This window comes from Rhodotorula graminis (assembly GCF_001329695.1).
Source record: "Rhodotorula graminis WP1 unplaced genomic scaffold RHOBAscaffold_10, whole genome shotgun sequence".
NCBI classification, from domain to species: Eukaryota; Fungi; Basidiomycota; class Microbotryomycetes; order Sporidiobolales; family Sporidiobolaceae; genus Rhodotorula; species Rhodotorula graminis.
The window spans coordinates 581,107-597,422 of NW_017264937.1; the positions used below are offsets into that span (position 1 = coordinate 581,107).

The 16,316-nt window shown below is 66.5% G+C and overlaps 6 protein-coding genes across 6 annotated transcripts; 2 read left to right on the forward strand and 4 right to left on the reverse strand.

Annotated features, from left to right (window-relative positions):
- Nucleotides 1-995: 995 nt before the first annotated feature.
- On the reverse strand, nt 996-2,683 carry RHOBADRAFT_54873 (uncharacterized protein; the record flags this gene model as incomplete). Its single annotated transcript, XM_018417542.1, has 6 exons — nt 996-1,052; nt 1,130-1,268; nt 1,360-1,887; nt 1,946-2,184; nt 2,259-2,374; nt 2,440-2,683. 6 exons carry the CDS (start codon nt 2,681-2,683, stop codon nt 996-998), a joined length of 1,323 nt encoding a protein of 440 aa, XP_018269730.1.
- Nucleotides 2,684-3,103: 420 nt separating this feature from the next.
- Nucleotides 3,104-4,170, forward strand: RHOBADRAFT_65379 (uncharacterized protein). Its single transcript, XM_018418696.1, has 6 exons — nt 3,104-3,154; nt 3,304-3,556; nt 3,627-3,745; nt 3,821-3,890; nt 3,973-3,981; nt 4,058-4,170. Exons 2-6 carry the CDS (start codon nt 3,430-3,432, stop codon nt 4,111-4,113), a joined length of 381 nt encoding a protein of 126 aa, XP_018269731.1. The 5' UTR covers nt 3,104-3,154; nt 3,304-3,429; the 3' UTR covers nt 4,114-4,170.
- Nucleotides 4,171-4,483: 313 nt separating this feature from the next.
- Nucleotides 4,484-6,006, forward strand: RHOBADRAFT_45642 (uncharacterized protein; the record flags this gene model as incomplete). Its single annotated transcript, XM_018414643.1, has 4 exons — nt 4,484-4,556; nt 4,621-4,710; nt 5,020-5,087; nt 5,158-6,006. The coding sequence occupies 4 exons, from the start codon at nt 4,484-4,486 to the stop codon at nt 6,004-6,006; spliced, it is 1,080 nt and encodes a 359-aa protein (XP_018269732.1).
- A 1,256-nt stretch (nt 6,007-7,262) lies between these two features.
- RHOBADRAFT_45643 (uncharacterized protein) lies at nt 7,263-11,640 on the reverse strand (the record flags this gene model as incomplete). Its single annotated transcript, XM_018414644.1, has 20 exons — nt 7,263-7,304; nt 7,371-7,504; nt 7,570-7,710; nt 7,779-7,819; nt 7,893-7,936; nt 8,022-8,121; nt 8,205-8,311; nt 8,434-8,525; nt 8,589-8,709; nt 8,897-9,079; nt 9,176-9,421; nt 9,489-9,501; nt 9,584-9,658; nt 9,740-9,956; nt 10,037-10,303; nt 10,424-10,934; nt 11,018-11,165; nt 11,313-11,372; nt 11,448-11,505; nt 11,592-11,640. The coding sequence occupies 20 exons, from the start codon at nt 11,638-11,640 to the stop codon at nt 7,263-7,265; spliced, it is 2,649 nt and encodes an 882-aa protein (XP_018269733.1).
- Nucleotides 11,641-11,867: 227 nt separating this feature from the next.
- On the reverse strand, nt 11,868-14,518 carry RHOBADRAFT_38290 (uncharacterized protein; the record flags this gene model as incomplete). The annotated part of the gene is made up of 7 exons (XM_018413511.1): nt 11,868-12,129; nt 12,203-12,262; nt 12,348-13,107; nt 13,213-13,399; nt 13,527-13,622; nt 13,789-14,218; nt 14,394-14,518. 7 exons carry the CDS (start codon nt 14,516-14,518, stop codon nt 12,030-12,032), a joined length of 1,758 nt encoding a protein of 585 aa, XP_018269734.1. The 3' UTR covers nt 11,868-12,029.
- A 251-nt stretch (nt 14,519-14,769) lies between these two features.
- RHOBADRAFT_16964 (uncharacterized protein) lies at nt 14,770-16,232 on the reverse strand (the record flags this gene model as incomplete). Its single annotated transcript, XM_018412346.1, has 6 exons — nt 14,770-14,848; nt 14,930-14,968; nt 15,149-15,238; nt 15,351-15,511; nt 15,668-15,784; nt 16,155-16,232. The coding sequence occupies 6 exons, from the start codon at nt 16,230-16,232 to the stop codon at nt 14,770-14,772; spliced, it is 564 nt and encodes a 187-aa protein (XP_018269735.1).
- Nucleotides 16,233-16,316: the final 84 nt, after the last annotated feature.

Genomic DNA, 16,316 nt, shown 5'->3' on the forward strand with positions numbered 1-16,316 from the left:
CGCCAATGGTTCACTCGCACTCGCACTCGCGCCTGCCGCTCAACGTGTCGACGTCGTCCCTGTCGTCCGGGAGCGGCGGCGGCGGCGGCGGCGGCGCCGACCCGTTCGCCGACCCGGGCGCATCGTCGACGATGCTCCCGCCGCCGCTCATCTCGCCGCTCGCGAGTGCACAGGCGCTCGGCCACGAGACCAACTACGTCTCGCATGGCTCGTCGACGGCGACCGACATGGACGGCGGGCGGCGGGCGGGCGGCGCGCACGCTCGGCAGCGCAGCTCGTCGAGCTCGCCGACGCAGGCGCGTGGGACGCCGCTCCTCGACCCGCTCAGCCGGTCGCCCGAGGTCGAGCGTGGCGGGTACGACTGGGGCGAGCAGCAGCAGCAGCACCTCGGCAGCAGGAGGCTGGTCTGAGCCCCGCCCTCGCCTGCTCCCCTCCTTCCTGTCGCCCATCCTCCTCTCACCCTCACGTTGACGATAGATACCCTTTTTCTCTCTCCCTCGTGCCTGTATCGCGCTAGACGCGACCTCCCTCGTTCCCCTTGACGCAGCATGCATTGTTCTCCCTCGCACCCACTCCCTGCTCGAGCCAAGATGAGCGAGTCTCGAGAGCGCACCGAGCAAGACCGGCGGCCGCGTTCCCGAATCGCTCCCGTCTCTCTCTCTCTCTCCGTATCTCTCGGGCTCTGGAGTGACTGTGAGAAGCCGTGCTCGTCGTCGGTGCGCGAGGCGGGCTGCCACGGCGACCTTCCCAAGTTGCCCTTGCGCGCTCGCGTCGAGTGTAGAGCCTCGCCGCAGCTCGCTCGACTCGCTCTCACGAGACTCGTCACAGCTCGCGAGTCGCTCTCGAGGAGGCACGAAGGAGAAGAAACATCGAGAAAGATTGCAGAGCTACTACGGCATCATGCTGCGGCTGCGGCCCACCGCCTCGCCTCCTCGAGACGAGATCGTCCTGCCGGCTGCACGTGCGGCGGCGGTATGCGGCTCGAGGCTGCCCTGCTACCGGCGCTGCGGCTCGTACACGCTCGGGCCTGCAGGACCGTCGACCGGATGCGCCTGCGTGGACGAAAAGGTCGGCGGCGAGCTGAAAGAAGGCCGGTGACGAGGCCGAGAGGCAGAGGAGAGGGACGTACAAGGCTGTGCACGTGAGAGAGGACGTGGTTGAATCTCGCAAAGAGGACGCCTGCGCGGCTGTTGGCGTCGGGTTGGCGGACGGGGACTTGGCCGGGCGCTGTTTCTGGCCAGTTGACGACCTCGACCGACGGCCAGTACCTGCACGAGGGCGCAAGGATGTCAGGCGATAGCTCTCGAGACGAGAGACGATGATGGGCAAAGAGACGAGGAAAGAGAGATGAGGGCGCACCCGGACAGGAACGTGAGGGACCGGGTCACGAGGCGACTGCGCCACTCGATTGAGCCGAGGTGGTGCAGCCACTCGAAGAACGGCCCGACGGAGTCGCGCCCAGACGACGCGGCAAGGTACGAGCGAGCGACCCGGCGAAAGTCGCTGAGGCGGCACGAAAGCCTCGCCAAGGCAACGGCGTCCGGGACCTGCGGGCCTTGCTGCGCCTCGGCTCGAAAAGTTTCCTGCTCGATCTGGACGAGGAGGAAGATGTTGAAGACGCACACGGCGGCGTGGCCTTGGTGCCCGTACGCGTCGACGTGGCCACGGAACCCGGGCGCCCTCGGGTCGAAGTGTTGGCGAAGGCGCACGAGCTCGTAGGTGAGGAGCTTCGAGGCGCTCAGGGTCGGGAAGTCGACTCGTCGCGGCGCCGCGCTCGTCGAGTCGGTCGCAGGCACCCAGACGCCGACGGACGGTGGGACGACGCCGAGGTCGACGTTGCGGGGTGGCTGCTCGACGAGCTCGAGGTGGTGGTGGACGATCGGCATGCTGCGGGACGATGGAGTCAACACGGTCCGAAAGAGAGAAAGAGCTCGACAGGACGCACATCCAGTCTATGCCTCGTCCGGCCGAGCCCGCCTCGACCTCGAGGCGCGGGCAAAGGAGGACGCCGCGGCCAGTTTGAGGCAGCTCCGAGTGCGTCGCTCGGCGACGTCCGTCGAGCTGCTCGACCCACGACAGGACCTGGGAGTTGGCGCACTCGAGGATGCGCTCAAGGAGGAGGCGCGGAACGGCGAGGGCCGAGCCGTCGGCGGACGTGCCCGGCTGGACGAAGAGCGCGAGTTGCTGCGCACCGAGCAGCAAGGAGAATGGTCAGTTGGTGCGCCGACCTCGTCGAGTCCTTGAGGATAGAGACGGACCTGATACTCGGTCGGCAAGGCGACATGATGCAGAGCCTCGTACAGGATGAAGTTGCTTGCCGGCACGTTCGCAGTCGCGAGCGCGAGGTCGTGCAGGCATGCGATCCCGGGGCTCCCTGTATCGAGGAGCAAGACAATGAGTGCGTGTTCGACAGAGAAGGAGGCGACGAGGGCGACTCACACAGCATCGAGAACATGAGGGGAGGGTTGACCGCCGTCCTCTTGACGACCTGGGCGTGCCGCTCAGCTCGCTCTTGAGCCCAAACCCAGGCAAGGACGGCCAAGGCGGCGGCCGGATGCTGGTTTGCGGGCCGGACGACACTGACGACGTCGACGCGCGTCTGGACCAGCGGTGACATGGGCAGGTTCGGCCACACGATGACGGGATTCGGGTTCGCCGGCGGCTGCACAGGCGGCGACGCCATCGTAGCAGGACGAGCAAGGAGCAGGAAGGCGAGGCCAAGGAGGGAGACGCAAGCATCGACCAGCGAGGACGACGCCTCGTGTCCGCCGGCGTCTCCGCGGATACAGTCTCGGCGACGGAGTACGTCCGATCGCGGACGAGCTCGGAGCCTCCTCTGGTTGCGCACGGCGGGGCGAGCCGGTCGCGCGGCGAGCAAGGTGGTCGAGCGGCCCGGGGGCAGCAGGAGGAGGGGAGCGAGAAGCGAGCGGGCGAGGCTGGGAAGTGGCTGCGGGCGCTAGCGGGTCGAGTGGACGTGCTGCTCGCTGTTCAAGGCAGCAGCTCGTGGCCAGAGAGGCTGTGGCTGAGCCAAACCGGACGAGCGGAGAGACGAGTCGAGCTCGAGGCGGAGGTGTCCTCGTCGACTGCCTCCTACACGCTCAAGCTTGCTGGACCGACCTTCAAGCCGGTACTTGCACCTTTCCGACCCGGCTCGGTGCGTCCCTGTCCCCTCAGAGCGAGCGGCGGACACCGCGTCCGTCCTCATCTCCGCCCGGCCTCGTTGGTTCGACACGATCAAGGCGAACTCGAGCCTGTGCGCGGCCGACAGCAGGACTGCTACTGACCGCTCTCCGCCATCTACAGCGCGACTCGGGCCATTCAGCCTCACCCTTCCCACCTCGACCACCTCCACCACCTCGACCGCTCGGCCGACCCCTCACGACAGCCACGGGCAACACCAGCGCACTCGAGTCGTCCTCACGCCACACCATGTCCGCCGACTCGAACCAGTTTGGCAGCCTGATCTTCTGCTCCCGGTGCGGGACCCTCCTCGACCTCCCCGGCGACGAGGACCACCTCGTGTGCAGCGGGTGCGGCCAGGTCGAGGACGCTCAAGGTGCGCCCCCTGTTTCTCTCGTTCGACATCGACGGCTGGCGGCGGTGACTGACGGCGACTGCGTCCACAGCGTACGAGGGCCAGGTCATCACGACCAAGTCGAACCCGGCGGCCTTCCCGTCCTCCTTGCGGCAACTCAAGTCGAGCCTCGTCAAGGGTCGCGGCGAGGTCGAGAAGAAGAAGGTCTACGTGCGTCGACGACGCGCGACGGGCTCGGTGGCCTCCGTGACGACGGGCACTGATCCCCCTCTCCTTTCGCGACAGGTCGACGAGGTCTGCGAGAAGTGCGGCGAGAAGCAGATGTCGGTCAAGACGATGCAGCTCCGGTCTGCAGGTGCGTCCTCTCTTCTCTTTGCCGGTCGAGCGCAATCAGGTGTCCTGACCCAGCCTCGTTTGTCACGTTCTGTCGTTCGCAGACGAAGGAGGTGCGCCGTCTCTCGTTCTCGCGCCTGCCTCGTCTCCCTCCTCGGGGCGCGCTCACTGACCTCTGATCTCTCACAGCTACTGTGTTCTACTCGTGCGAGAAGTGCGGGTGGCAGACGCGCCTCAACAACTAGATCTCGTTCGCGCCTCGTCTGTTGTATTCCTCCCCCTCTGCAACCGCATTTTCCTTGCCACACGTCGTCCAGCCCTCTCAGGCGATCTCGAGAGAGACAGAGAGGCGCGCAGAGAGAGGCTCTGAGGAGCTAGCGGTGCTGGACGTTCTCTGCGGTCGCGCTGTCGCCGCACAGACCTGCGCTTTCCTCCCGGCTCGCGGCACCTCTCTGCGCGCTGGACGGTCGGGCTCATCAGCTTACTGTGCGTGAGCAAGAGAGCAAGGCCAGGTTCTGTGAGTCAAGCCGGCGCCGGCGCCATCGCCGCGGAGCTGACTCGGGTTTCGAAGACCGCCCGCTGCTCGCTGCTCGCTCACCGCACGCAGCTCCCCTCATGGCGACCGCAAACTCGACGCAGGAGAAGCGTGTGCTGTCGATCCAGAGCCACGTCGTCGCGGGCTACGTCGGTGCGCCCTCGTCCCTTCCCCTCGCCCCGTCGTCCAGATCCAGCTGACCTCTCGCTGTCGACAGGCAACAAGGCGGCTTCGTTCCCGCTGCAGCTGCTCGGCTGGGAGGTCGACCCTGTGTTGACCGTCTCGTTCAGCAACCACACGGCAAGTTGTGCGCGCGAGGTCGCTGCATGCGGCTCTCTCCCCGTCGAACCGCGCGCTGAACCTCGCTCTTCCCCTCTCTCCCCTCCTCTCTTCACCTCCCTCGACGCGACGGCAACTTTTCCCGCCTTGGCCACCACCGCCATGCCGTCCTGTCCACCTGCACCCGGCGCAAACACCTCATCTCGCACACCGGCCTGAACTCGACCCGCCGACCTGCAAATAATCCTTTCGCCCAACCTCAACAGGGTCCGCGTGAATCTCCTCTGCTCGTCTACGTCGACCGCAATCACTAACTCTCCTCCCCTCACTCGCACAGGCTACGGTCGCTGGGGCGGCTCCAAGTTTGACGCGGCTCACCTCGAGGACGTTTTCAGCGCTCTCGATGTTCGTCCCTCGTCTCCTCTCTATCGCCCTCCACGAGCAGCAGGAGCTGACCTTGTCCTACTGCACACAGGCCAATGGTCTTCTGCGTCAGTCGCACCTGTTGACGGGCTACGTGCCCGGCGCCGATGCGCTCAAGGTCGTCGTTCGCGCCGTCGACCGGCTGCGCGCCGTCAACCCGGCCCTCGTCTACGTCCTCGACCCGGTCATGGGCGACGACGGCCGCATCTACGTCAGCGAGTCGGTTATCCCCATCTACAAGGCGCTCCTGCCCCGGGCGACGTGCGCGACGCCCAACTACTTCGAGGCCGAGCTCCTCACGGACGTCAAGATCCTCGACGCCTCGTCGCTCCAGCTCGCCCTGCGCACGTTCCACGAGCGGTACCGCATCCCGAACATCGTCATCTCGGCCGTCTCGCTCCCGGTGTCGGAGCTCGCCAAACTCGGGTTCGTGGACGCGTCGTCGCTGGTCGACCGCGCACCGACCTCCCGCATGCTCGTCTGCTCGGGTTCGACCATGACGTCGGCCCCAGGCGAGCCGTTGACGACCGTGTCGTTCGGCATCGCGTTTCCCGAGCTCGCCGAGCACTACGAGGGCGTCGGCGACGTCTTTTCGTCGCTCGTCGTCGGCCGGTTCCCCTCGTCGGCCGACCCCGACTTTGCGGCGCACCCGGTCTCGCCTCTCGCCCACACGGTCGAGCTCGCCATCGCGTCGCTCCAGGGCATCCTCTTCAAGACGCGGCAGCACGCCCTCTCGCTCGCCAAGGCGCGCCCCGACATGATCGTCCCGCGCGAGGGCGAGACGGCCGACGAGCGCGTTCGGCGGCTGCGCACCGTCGAGCTGCGCCTCGTCCAGAGCCAGAACGAGATTCTCGATCCTGTCGTCAAGTACCGCGCCGTGAGGTTCTCGGGCGTCGTCTAGTCGGCGGCCGGCCTCCTCGACCGGTCGTTCTCGAGCCTCGTCTCCTCAAGCTGTGCCCTGTTGTCTGTATCATCATCACCGTGCGTCCACTCTCTCCTCTTTCCTTCCCCATCCTCCTCCTGCCGCTGTCCGTCCGTCCGTCGTCGTCGTTGGCGCGAGATGAGCAACCAGTGTCGCCCCTATCGGATCTACATGACCGAGTGACCTATCCGGACCATACCAAACTGTCCAAAACTCTGAGGCCTTTGCGACGACGACGACGGGCAGGACAGCGAGCAGGGCGCGCCTCCGTTTTTCGGATGACGAAACTGACTCTCTTCGCCTTCCCTGCTCCAGGGTCTGCATCTCGACCTCGGCGCTCGGTCTTTTCGGCCACTCGGACCGCCGCGCTCGACTCGTCGCCGCCGTCGCGCACCTCCTTGTGCGTCTCGACCTCCCTCTCCTCCTCCTCCCCCTCTCGTACCTGGACAAGGGCAAGGACGAAGAAGATCTTCCATGCTAAGACCGAGGGCATAACGCTCTATGGCGAACACAATGTATTTAATTCTAAGAAACGGCCAACGGATGCCCTTGTCCCAGTACAACTTCATCGTCGTGCACGTTCGTCGACCTGACCTCTCTCGACGTTGCGCAGGTCCCTCATGCCGTAGAAGCCTGCAATCCAGCTCTCCTTCTCCGTCTTGCTCTCCTCTTTGCGAGTCGTCTCGAGCGAGAGTACCTTGCGCAGCATAGCGAGGCGAGAGGAGGGCCGAAGAGCGCAACTTGTCCGCCGCTCAGACCCTCCTGCCTCGTCGTTCCTCGCAGCCTCAGGTGCCTCGTCCTCCTCTCTCTTTGAATAGCAGACAGAGTGCAATCCACGCTCTCTCGTCAGCATGCGCAACAGCATGCGCGATCCGCTACATAGCGAGAGAGGGCGGCCGAGAGAAGAGAGCGAGCGCGCCTGGCGCTCAGGCCTCCTCCCTCTCCTCTCTCTCCTCCTCCAGCTCGCACGCTCGTTCGCGTTCCTTGCGGGCCGCTCTCCACTCTGCAGACCGGCAACGGGTGATCGTCTCTCTCTCTCACACTCTCTCTCTCACACTCACTCTCTCTTTCTCTTCCTCGCCACGAGGCCGGCGCACGGGCTGAACAGAACAAGCGGTACTGACGAGGGGGAGCTACGAGGCGACGAGGGACGGTGGAACGAAAGCGAGAGGGAGAGAAAGAGGGAGAAACGAGGGGAAAGGGAACGAGGTGGGAGAGTGGACGCGAGCGTCCCCCTACATGTAGAAGAGGGTCTCGGCGTGGTTCGGGTGGATCTCCTGCAGGCGCACGGGAGAGTCAGTGAGACTCGACGAGGCAGGTGAGAGAGAGAGACGAGGGTGCACCTTGAGGCGCGAGGTGTACTCGGCGAGCGCCGCCGAGCGGAGGTGCTGCTCCTGGCTCGAGTGGCTCGTCGACGAGTACTGCGTCGTCGAGTCGTCGTCGTCGCGCTTGAGGAGGAGCTGCGCGCGCGTACAGACTGTAGGCAGGATGCGTGAGTCAGGTTGCTCGAGGGGGAAAGGAGGAAAGAGGACGACAACGCACGGCGCGAGGCGTAGAAGGCGGGCGTCGCGATCGACACCGACCGCGTCGCACGCGCGTACGTGAAGCACAGGTTGTACACGAGGCTCTGGAGCGAGTCGGGCGACAGCGCGTTCTCGTCGACGAGGACCACGTAGTGCGCCGCTGCGAGTGCGTCGAGGCGGGAGGGTCAGTGCGGCGTCGACGTGGGCAAAGAGGATGAGAGGACGTACAGCGAGCGGTACCGAGGAGGCCCTGGTGCGCGTTGAGATAGCTGCAGAGTTCAAGAGGGGACACTCAGTCTACGAGGGCAAAGAGAGAGAGAGAGGGAAGAAGGGGGGACGCACAAGTCGAAGTTGAACGGCGAGACGATGCCGGTGTCGATGATCGTCTGCGGGACACGCAAGGTCGTCAATCGAGGTCTGAGGGGCTGGTGGTCGAGGACCGAGAGGCTGATGGGCCAGGAGAGGACGCACCCCCGGCTTGACGTTGCCCGTCTTCGGGTCGGCGTCGGCGCGGTTGCTCGGGAAGAAGGACAGCTTGTGGCGCTTGCCGCAGCAGATGAAGGTGAGGGTCCTGCATCGAGGTGCGAGAGAGATAGGGTCAGGGCCAGATCGAGGCACGAGAAGGAGAGAGGGAAGGAGGACGACGGGACGCACGGCTTGTAGCCCGGCTCGAAGCGGTCGCACGCACGGCGGATCGACCCGACCTCGGTCGAGATAACCTGACTGAACTGACCCTCGGAGATGCCGTCGCGGAAGAAGATCTGGCGGCGAGGAAAGGGCCGAGGGAAGGGTCAACTTGAGAAGGTCACCTTGACGCGACGCTCGAAAGCGGCAACGCCGACGACAGGAAGGACCGGGGACGGGAGCGAAGTAGGGGACGTACGAGACGCTCAGGCTTGATCCCGTTGCGCTTGGTGAACTGGCCGAGGAGCTTGAGGAGCATCTCCTCGACCCTCGCGATGACCTCGAGGCGAGCTGGACGGGCACGGTGTCAGTAGACGTCCGATGGCGAGGAGAGGCAGGGACTGAGAGACGCACAAGGCTGCACCGTGATCGCCGAGCCGTAGATGCTGCACGTGTGGTCCATGGAGCCGACGATCGAGGCGACCGAGGGCGCGAGCGAGCCGGGCGACGCGTGCGAGACGTCGCCGCCGAGAACCTGCGAGAGGGACGAGTCAGGTATGCGCTCGTACAGCTCGTCTCGCGATGCACAGGAAAGAGAGGTGCGGCGTGAGGGAAAAGGAAGAGGACGAGACGGACCATCTACAGGTGTCGACGGCGGTGTGACAGGGTCAGTGAGGTCCTCCTCGCCGTCTCGAGTCCGAGAAAGAGAGCAGGAGACGTACCGTCGGGCGCTCGGCGACAGGGCCGAGGTCCTCGGGCTTGAGGATCGAGTTGATGCCGCCCTGCATCTTGATGTTGATCTTGAGCGCGACGTTGCCGAAGTACTGGTCGTTGCCCTTGATGCACTTGGGGACGAAGAGGCACTGCGTGGCGACGCCGACCTGCTGGTCGCCGAAGCGCTTGATCTGCGGGCGAGGAGGAAGGGGCGTGTGAGCTGGACTCGACGAGGACGAGGATGAGGACGAGGAAGACGAGGCAGAAAACGGGGCGGGCAGACTCACGTCGCCATACGCGTCCATAGGGCGGCGAGGCAGGAAGCAGATGATGAGCTGCGGCGGCTTGCCCTGCTCCTGCATCATCTTGAGGCCCTCGTCGAGGAGGAAGGCGTGGACGTCGGCGCCGCGAGGCGCGTACGTGATGGCCGGCTGCTGGTCGAGGATGGCGATGCCCATCTTGGTGCACGCCGTGACGAGGCCCGTGATGGCCGTCTGGGCGCTGCGGAGCGGGAAGTAGTTCGGCTGGTCGAACTGTTGGCGGGACGAGGTGTCAGTCCTGGGCTCGAGCAGCACGAGCCGCGATAGAGAGGGGGCGTACCGCGACGACGATCCTGCGGGCGAAAGCGAGAGCGTCAGTCGGCTCGAGCCGGGAGGAGAGAGGTTGAGAAAGAGGTCGGGAAAGGGAGGACGAACCAGCGCTCGACGCTCGTCCCGCTGTAGAGCTGGTGGCCGCGCACGTCCCACGCGCCGTTCCTCGGCATGACAGGGCTGTGGATCGGGAGGAGGCAAAAGTCAGTCTCGTCGCCGCTGAAAGAAGCCGCCTCGCTCCGCTCCTCCGCAAGGACGCACCGCTTGAAGTTGACGACAGGAGCCTGGAGCTCGCGCGCCCTGACCTCGATCGGCGTCGTGTCGATGGCGATGCCCCACTGCTGAAGCGCTTCGGGCCCGGGCTGGATGCGCTCGAGCCCCTTGCTGAGCTGCTGCAGGCGGTCGCCGGGTCCGACGGTCGTGAGGCGGATCGCGTCGGCCGTCTGCTCCGGGTCGAGCTTCTTGGTCCACTTCTGGCCTGCGAGGGGCAGTCGGCGGGGCGAGGAGAGTCAGTGAGGGTCGAGGGAGGAGCGGAAGAAGAGGGACAAGGGGGCGCACCGGCCTCGCAGTCGACGAGCTCGATCGGCCACGCCGCCGTCTTGCTGACGCGCACGACAGGGAAGTCGGGACGTTGCAGGCGCGTGTTGTAGAACTCGGCAAAGTAGCTCTCGATCGTGGACGACTTGCCGTCGACGTCGAACGGCACGTCGGCCGCGCCGACCGCCTCGAGCATCTTGATCTTGCGCGTCGGCATGACGCCGTCCTTGTCGCGGACCTTGAGCTGCACCTTGAGGCCCTTGAGGAAGCGGTTGAGCTTGATCATCTCTGTGGGCGTCGTCGAGGACGAGGAGGAGGAGACGGTCAGTGCGCGTTGACGAGGGGACCTGGCGCTCGCGCGAGGACGACGGCGACGACGGCGACGACGATGCTGACGTGGCGACGTACCGGTGCCCGGGATCGACTTCGCCGACATCTGCTGGAACGTCAGGTTGCGGCTGCCGGCCTTGAGGAAGTCGAGGATGATGTTGGGGAGCGAGCCGGCGGCGACCATCGGCGTCGACGCGATGTCGAGGTTGAGGTACAGCTGCTCAGGGCCGAGGCGCAGCGAGCTGTAGAAGCCGCGCCACATGACGAGGCCGCGGCTGAGCGACGCCTGGCGCTGGTCGAGCGGCGGCAGGAAGAACGAGGCGTTGCGCGACGGGTACAGCATGCTCGGGCCCATCTGGATCGCGACGTTGAGTGCCTGGATCGCGGACTGGACCTCGCTCGCGTCGGGCTCGATCGACTGGCCGCGCAAGTCGCCGCGGACGAAGACGGCGAGGCGCTCGAGGTCGATCGGGCGCGTGAAGCGGATCTTGACCGTAAAGTCGCGGCCGCCGCCGTTGCGCGACTTGGTGCCGTCCTCCTCGGGGAGCGTGATCGACCACTGGCCCTCGTCGGCGGGCAGCTTCTTGGGCTGCGTGAGGGAAGGGAGGGGGAGCGAAGTCAGGCGTCGACGGTCGAGGTGCGAGGGAGGGGATGCCGATCGACAAGACGCACCGAGTACATCATCGAGCGGCCGTCGTAGCAGACGGCGAGGCCGCCGAACGCGTGCATCTCGCGGTCGAGGTAGGCGAAGATCTGGCGGTTGAGGCGCGGCGGCGTCACCGGGTTGGCGGGCGAGATGGCGACGTCGTAGTGGTAGCAGCTGCTCGGCAGGGGGTAGGCGAGGAAGGACGAGGCGGAGGAGCAAGGAGGAAGAGGAGGAAAGAGGAGGATGGTCGAGAGAGTCAGTGCGCGAGTTCAGGACCCCGACGAGGTGGCCGTCCTCGACGCAGAGACGCAGGCGACGCACACGATGCTCGGAGGCTTGACGAGGTAGGCGTTGGCGCGGACAGGGAACGGCCTGCCCTTGCTGCGAGAGGAGGAGGAACGAGGCGTGAGCGACGAGGGCGACTCGGACCCCCTCGACGAGCCGAGGTGGACGCACGTGCCGAGGCCCGGCCTGGCCATGGGCTGGTTGGCCTGGAGCGACATGCCGGCCGTGGCTGCAGCAGGCGAGGCGAGGCGAGGCGAGAGGTGTCAGCGTCGGCTCTGAGGTGGGAGGGGGAACGAGATGAGGACGAGGACGGACCCTGGGCGAGCGCGTCGGGCCCTGCGTCGTCTTGCTGGCGGAACGGCATGCTTGCTGTCGACCTGGGTGCCGTGCTCGGCTGGACGAGAGGCGGTGGAGGAGAAGAGGGACGACGAGAGCTGGCCGCCGAGCGAGAGGAGGCAACGCCGTCCGCGAACAGGAGAGCGACGGACGCTGCGGACTTGCCGGCGCCTCGGTCACCGCAGCCAAGCATGCACCCAGGCTCCGAAGCCGAAGAGGCGACAGCCAGCAAGAGTCGCTCTCGAAGCGGCCTGAGCGCGAACCACCAGCTTTGCACAAGCCCATTTTCCTCCTCGCCCTCCTCGCGTCTAAGGGGTACAACGCTCCGCTCCGACGACGACAGGAGGGAGATGCAGGGAGAGTGCGGCGGGGAAACAAGATGGGAAGGGGGGCGAGCACGACGAGCTCGAGGCGGGCTCAGTAGCCTGCGAGACCTTGCGGCGCCTGGTTGAGCAGCTTGAGGTGCACGAGATTGAGCGCCTTGACGGCGTCACGCTCCTCGATGACGCACGAGATGCTGCAGGACGGAACTAGGTCAGGGTCGAGGACTGACGGGTCGACGACGACGACGAATGGAGAGGGGGACGCACTTGATCTCGCTCGCGCCCTGAGAGATCATCTCGATGTTGACGTTGCCCTCGGCGAGAGTGCTGCAGTGCGCGAGAACATCGTCAGGACGGCGCTCACGTCGACCGACGGGCGAGGACGCTCGAGAGGCAAGAGGCAGCGACGCACCTGAACATCTTGCCGGCGGTGCCGACCATGTTCTTCATGTGCTTGCCGACGAGCGACAGGATAGCCATGTCGCGCGAGATCGACACCTCGCCGACGGGCTTGAGGTCGCGCACGACGCGGTCGAGGACGCTCTTGCGCATCTCGCCGTGCACGGCGAGCGACACGTGCACCTCGGACGTCGAGATGAGGTCGACGACGATGCCGTGCTTGTCGAGCGTGCCAAAGATGCGCGCAAAGAAGCCGTGCGCGATCGTCTTGCGGTTCGAGTGCACCGACAGGACGACGACCGTGTCCTTGATCGTGATGGCGGTCGGCCCGAGGTGCGGCTCGAGGGCAGAGCTCGGGACGCTCGACGGGGCTCGAGTCGCGACCGATGGCGCGACCGTGTTGCGCGCCGTGTGCTCGGCCGGGTGGGCGTCGGGCGCGACCGAGTCCGGGAAGATGATGGTGCCCTCGCCGCTCGGGTTCTCAACGTTCTTGATGCGGATCGGGATCGCGGCACGGATGACCTGCTCCATGGTGAACGGGTGGATGACCTCGGAACCGTAGTACGTGAGCTCGGCGGCCTCTTCCGGCGTGATGGTCGACAGGAGGCGTGCGGTCGGGACCTTGCGCGGGTCGGCCGTAAAGATGCCGTCGACCTCCTTCCACACCTGCAACTCGGACGCGCCGACGCCGACCGCACACAGGGCCGCACACAGGTCCGAGTAGCCGCGACCGACCTGCGCGAGGAGCGAACCCGGAACGACGCCGAAAAAGCCTGCGCAAGAGGCAAGGGAGGGGCAACGAGTCAGGTCCGACTCGTCGGGAACGAGACGCTAGGCGACTCGAGCCGGGCAAGAGGGAGAGGGAGAGAGAGACGCACCGGTGACGACGGGCACCCTGTCGCCGCACTCGGCCAACCGCTCGCCGAGCCGCTGGCTCAGACGCGAGTAAAACGTCTGCCCAAGTTGCGGCGGACCGTCTGCCGCCTTGCCCGTCTGCGCGTCCTCGTCCGTCAGGACGTCCCAGTCGATGATGTTCTCGAGCGAGACGAGCTCGGCGTCGATGCCCTGCAGGAAAGCTCGCGTCAGTTCCCGTTCCACTCGCAAGGGCAGGGCACAAGGGCTCGACTGCGGCGACCAGGCGCCGCAGAAGGGCCTACTCGCCGAACGAGAGAGAAAGAGAGAGAGGACGCACCCGATCCCGCAACGCTGCAGCGACGATGCGGCACGAGAGCCGCTCGCCAACGCCCATGATGATGTCCTTGGACCGGGTCGAGATCTCGTCGATGATCTGTGCGGGCGCGAGGAAGCGGAAAGGAGAGGGAGAGGAGGGAGGGGGGCAGACGAGGTCAGCTCTGCTCGAGGGACGAGCCGAAGCCCTCGCCCGTTCCCGCTCACTCGCAGGCAGGACGGGAGGACGGCAGAGACACGGCACAAAGAGAAAGGCGCAGACGCACCTGTGCCGCGCGGAGAAAGCCCCTCAAGCGCTCGCAGTCGTACTCGAGTTCCTCCTCGACCTCGTCGAGCAGCTCGCGCGAGTTGACGATGGCCTTCCTCGCCGCCACCATGTGGTCCTCCTTGATCTGGTCGACCGTGTCGTCAAACGGCTGGCGCTCGTCGGGCGTCGCCGAGCGCGACAGGCGCAGGGACGAGACGCTGCCGGACAGGAGGTAGCTGCCTCGCGGCGTCGACGGCGTGCCCGGTGCGGGCGACTGCGAGGGCGAGTTGCGGAGCGAGGGGACGGACGAGGAGAGGTCGGGCTGGCCCTTGGGGCGGAGCGCCTCGTGCGCGGCGCGGAGGAGGAGGTTGGTGGTGCCGGTCGCCTTGGTGTTGCCCGAGCGCGCCGAGCAGACGAGGGCGATGCGGTTGCCCGACTTGATGTGGGTCCTGCGCAGGCACGAGAACCAGAGAGTCAGCTCTCGCAGCTCGTCGTCGAGGATCCGCGGCCGCGGGACGAGATGAGGAGGAGGACAGCTTCTGCGGCCGCGCCGGGCGTGATCGGGCAGGGCGAACTTGCAGAGGCACTGCTAAAGCATGCTTGGGATCGGAGAGGCGGACTCACGGGACGATGGTCTCGACGACGGCGTGCAGCTGCTTGCCGACGCTGGTGCCGCCAATCTTGGCGATGACCCAAGGCTGCTGCGACGACGACGACGCGGCCGCCGTGCTCGAGGTAGATGCCTGCATGGCTGTGCGAGCGAGCTAGTCGGGTCGAGCGTGAGGTGGGGCGAGACGAGCGAGGCCGAGCGGACCAGTCAACCTGCTGTCGTGCTTCGGAGAGTTGACTCTCGCGCGGCCGACCCTCGTCCGCTGCCATCTCGTTCAGCGGCTCGCTCTCTCCCTCGAGCCTCTCTCGATGGACACGGACGAGGAAGAGACGCGTTCGTCGCACTGCACGCTGCGAGAGCCTGGCCCAAACCCGCTCGATATCGCCGCGCTCAAACCCCGGGCGCCGTCGCCCGCCTGAACTCGAGCTTCTCGACGCTCACGTCGCCGCGCTTCTCCTGGTAGACGTACCTGCACGGGGAGAAGGAGGGCGTGAGCTCGGGACCGGGTCCCTGAGGCGACCGCCGCGAGGCAGAGAGAGCGTGGACGCACGTGACGACGACGTTGCCCTGGATGTCGAGCAGCGCAAAGCTCGGCGTTGGTCCCTCGTCCTCGTCCTCCTCGTCGTCCGCCTCGCCGTCCTGCTTGCCGTCTGCGCCCTCAGCTCCTCGTGCTGCGCCCTCCGCTCCGTCCTTCTCCCCCTCCTTGCTGTGCGCCGCATCGCCCTCGGCTGCTGCGCCCCCAGAGCCCTCGGCAGTAGCAGCGGCGGACGGTGGCGCAGGCGTCCACAGCGGCGAGAAGGCGCCGGTGGCCGAGCCGGGGTTGAGGAAGAACCGGCCTTGCGCCTCGAACGCCTCGAAGCTGCAGTACGAGAAGGCCGAGTCAGCGCCGGCGCTCGTTCTGCGCCTGTCCGTGTACTTCGCGACGTCTCGCGCACGATGCGGGGAGGACAGGAGAGGAATGAGGGGCGCACCGGTGGGTCCCGCCGCTGATGAGTACGTCGACGTCCATCTTCCTCGCGGTCGCGCCAAGCATCTCGGCGTCACCGAGAGGGACGACCTGGTGGCCATGGATGACGCCGATGCGTAGTGGCCCGTGCTGGACGACCATTGACGGCGGCAGGGACGAGGAGGGCTGCGTGCAGGGCAACGGAGACAGGGAGGAGGAGAGGACCGGGTCGGCGCGATGTCAGTGCCCGGATTTGCCAACAGCGACTCGGACGCGGTGTGACATAGTGCGACTGGACCGCCTCGCCGAGTGCGCTGAATGCAGAGGGGAAAGAGGAGGCACCTCGTCCCAGTCTCCCCTGACGCCTCGCAGGTCGGGCGCGACGCTTCTCAAGTACTCCCACGTCTCGCGGTCGGTGATGTTGCCCGTCGAGAGGATCTGGCCAATCTTGCCCGGGACCTGTGCGCGCAGAAAGGGGAGAGCGTGTCAGTCTGGCTGTTTGGGGAGCCGGCCGTGGGGGTTGCCCGAGGCGAGGATGGCAGAACGTGGTCCTCGGTGGCAGGACACGGCCTGCTCGCCTGCTCGTGAAGCTGCTCGGCGCACGCGTGCCCGGCCCTGCCGGCCCAGCGAGCGCGAGCCTTGCTCTGCCCCGCCCGCCGTCGCTCGTGCACCAGAGAGGAGGAGCCGAGCGCGCCGCCCACACGAGCAGCGAGGCCACAGCCTCCGCCCATTGCGGCCATGAAGCCCTCCTCGCACCACAGACGCGCCCGCTGTGCCGCCCTTGACCTTCCTCCGAGCCGAGAGAAGGGGTGACGGAACGGGGACGCACGAGGAGCTTCTTGAACTTGGGGGGCAGGTCGTGGGCGCGGTTGGGGATGTGGAGGTCGCCGATGACGAGCACGAGCATGGCGGTGCGCTTTGGCCGGCCTCACAGGCGGTGCGACGAGGGGACAGTGGGAGTGTGAGGTGGGGGAGGTTGATGAGGACGCGC

Coding starts and splice junctions, on each gene's coding strand:
- RHOBADRAFT_65379 (XM_018418696.1), top strand. CDS start 3,430: ATGTCCGCCGACTCGAACCAGTTTGGCAGCCTGATCTTCTGCTCCCGG. Junction 3,557..3,626: donor CCAGGTCGAGGACGCTCAAG/GTGCGCCCCCTG, acceptor CTGCGTCCACAG/CGTACGAGGGCCAGGTCATC. Junction 3,746..3,820: donor TCGAGAAGAAGAAGGTCTAC/GTGCGTCGACGA, acceptor CTTTCGCGACAG/GTCGACGAGGTCTGCGAGAA.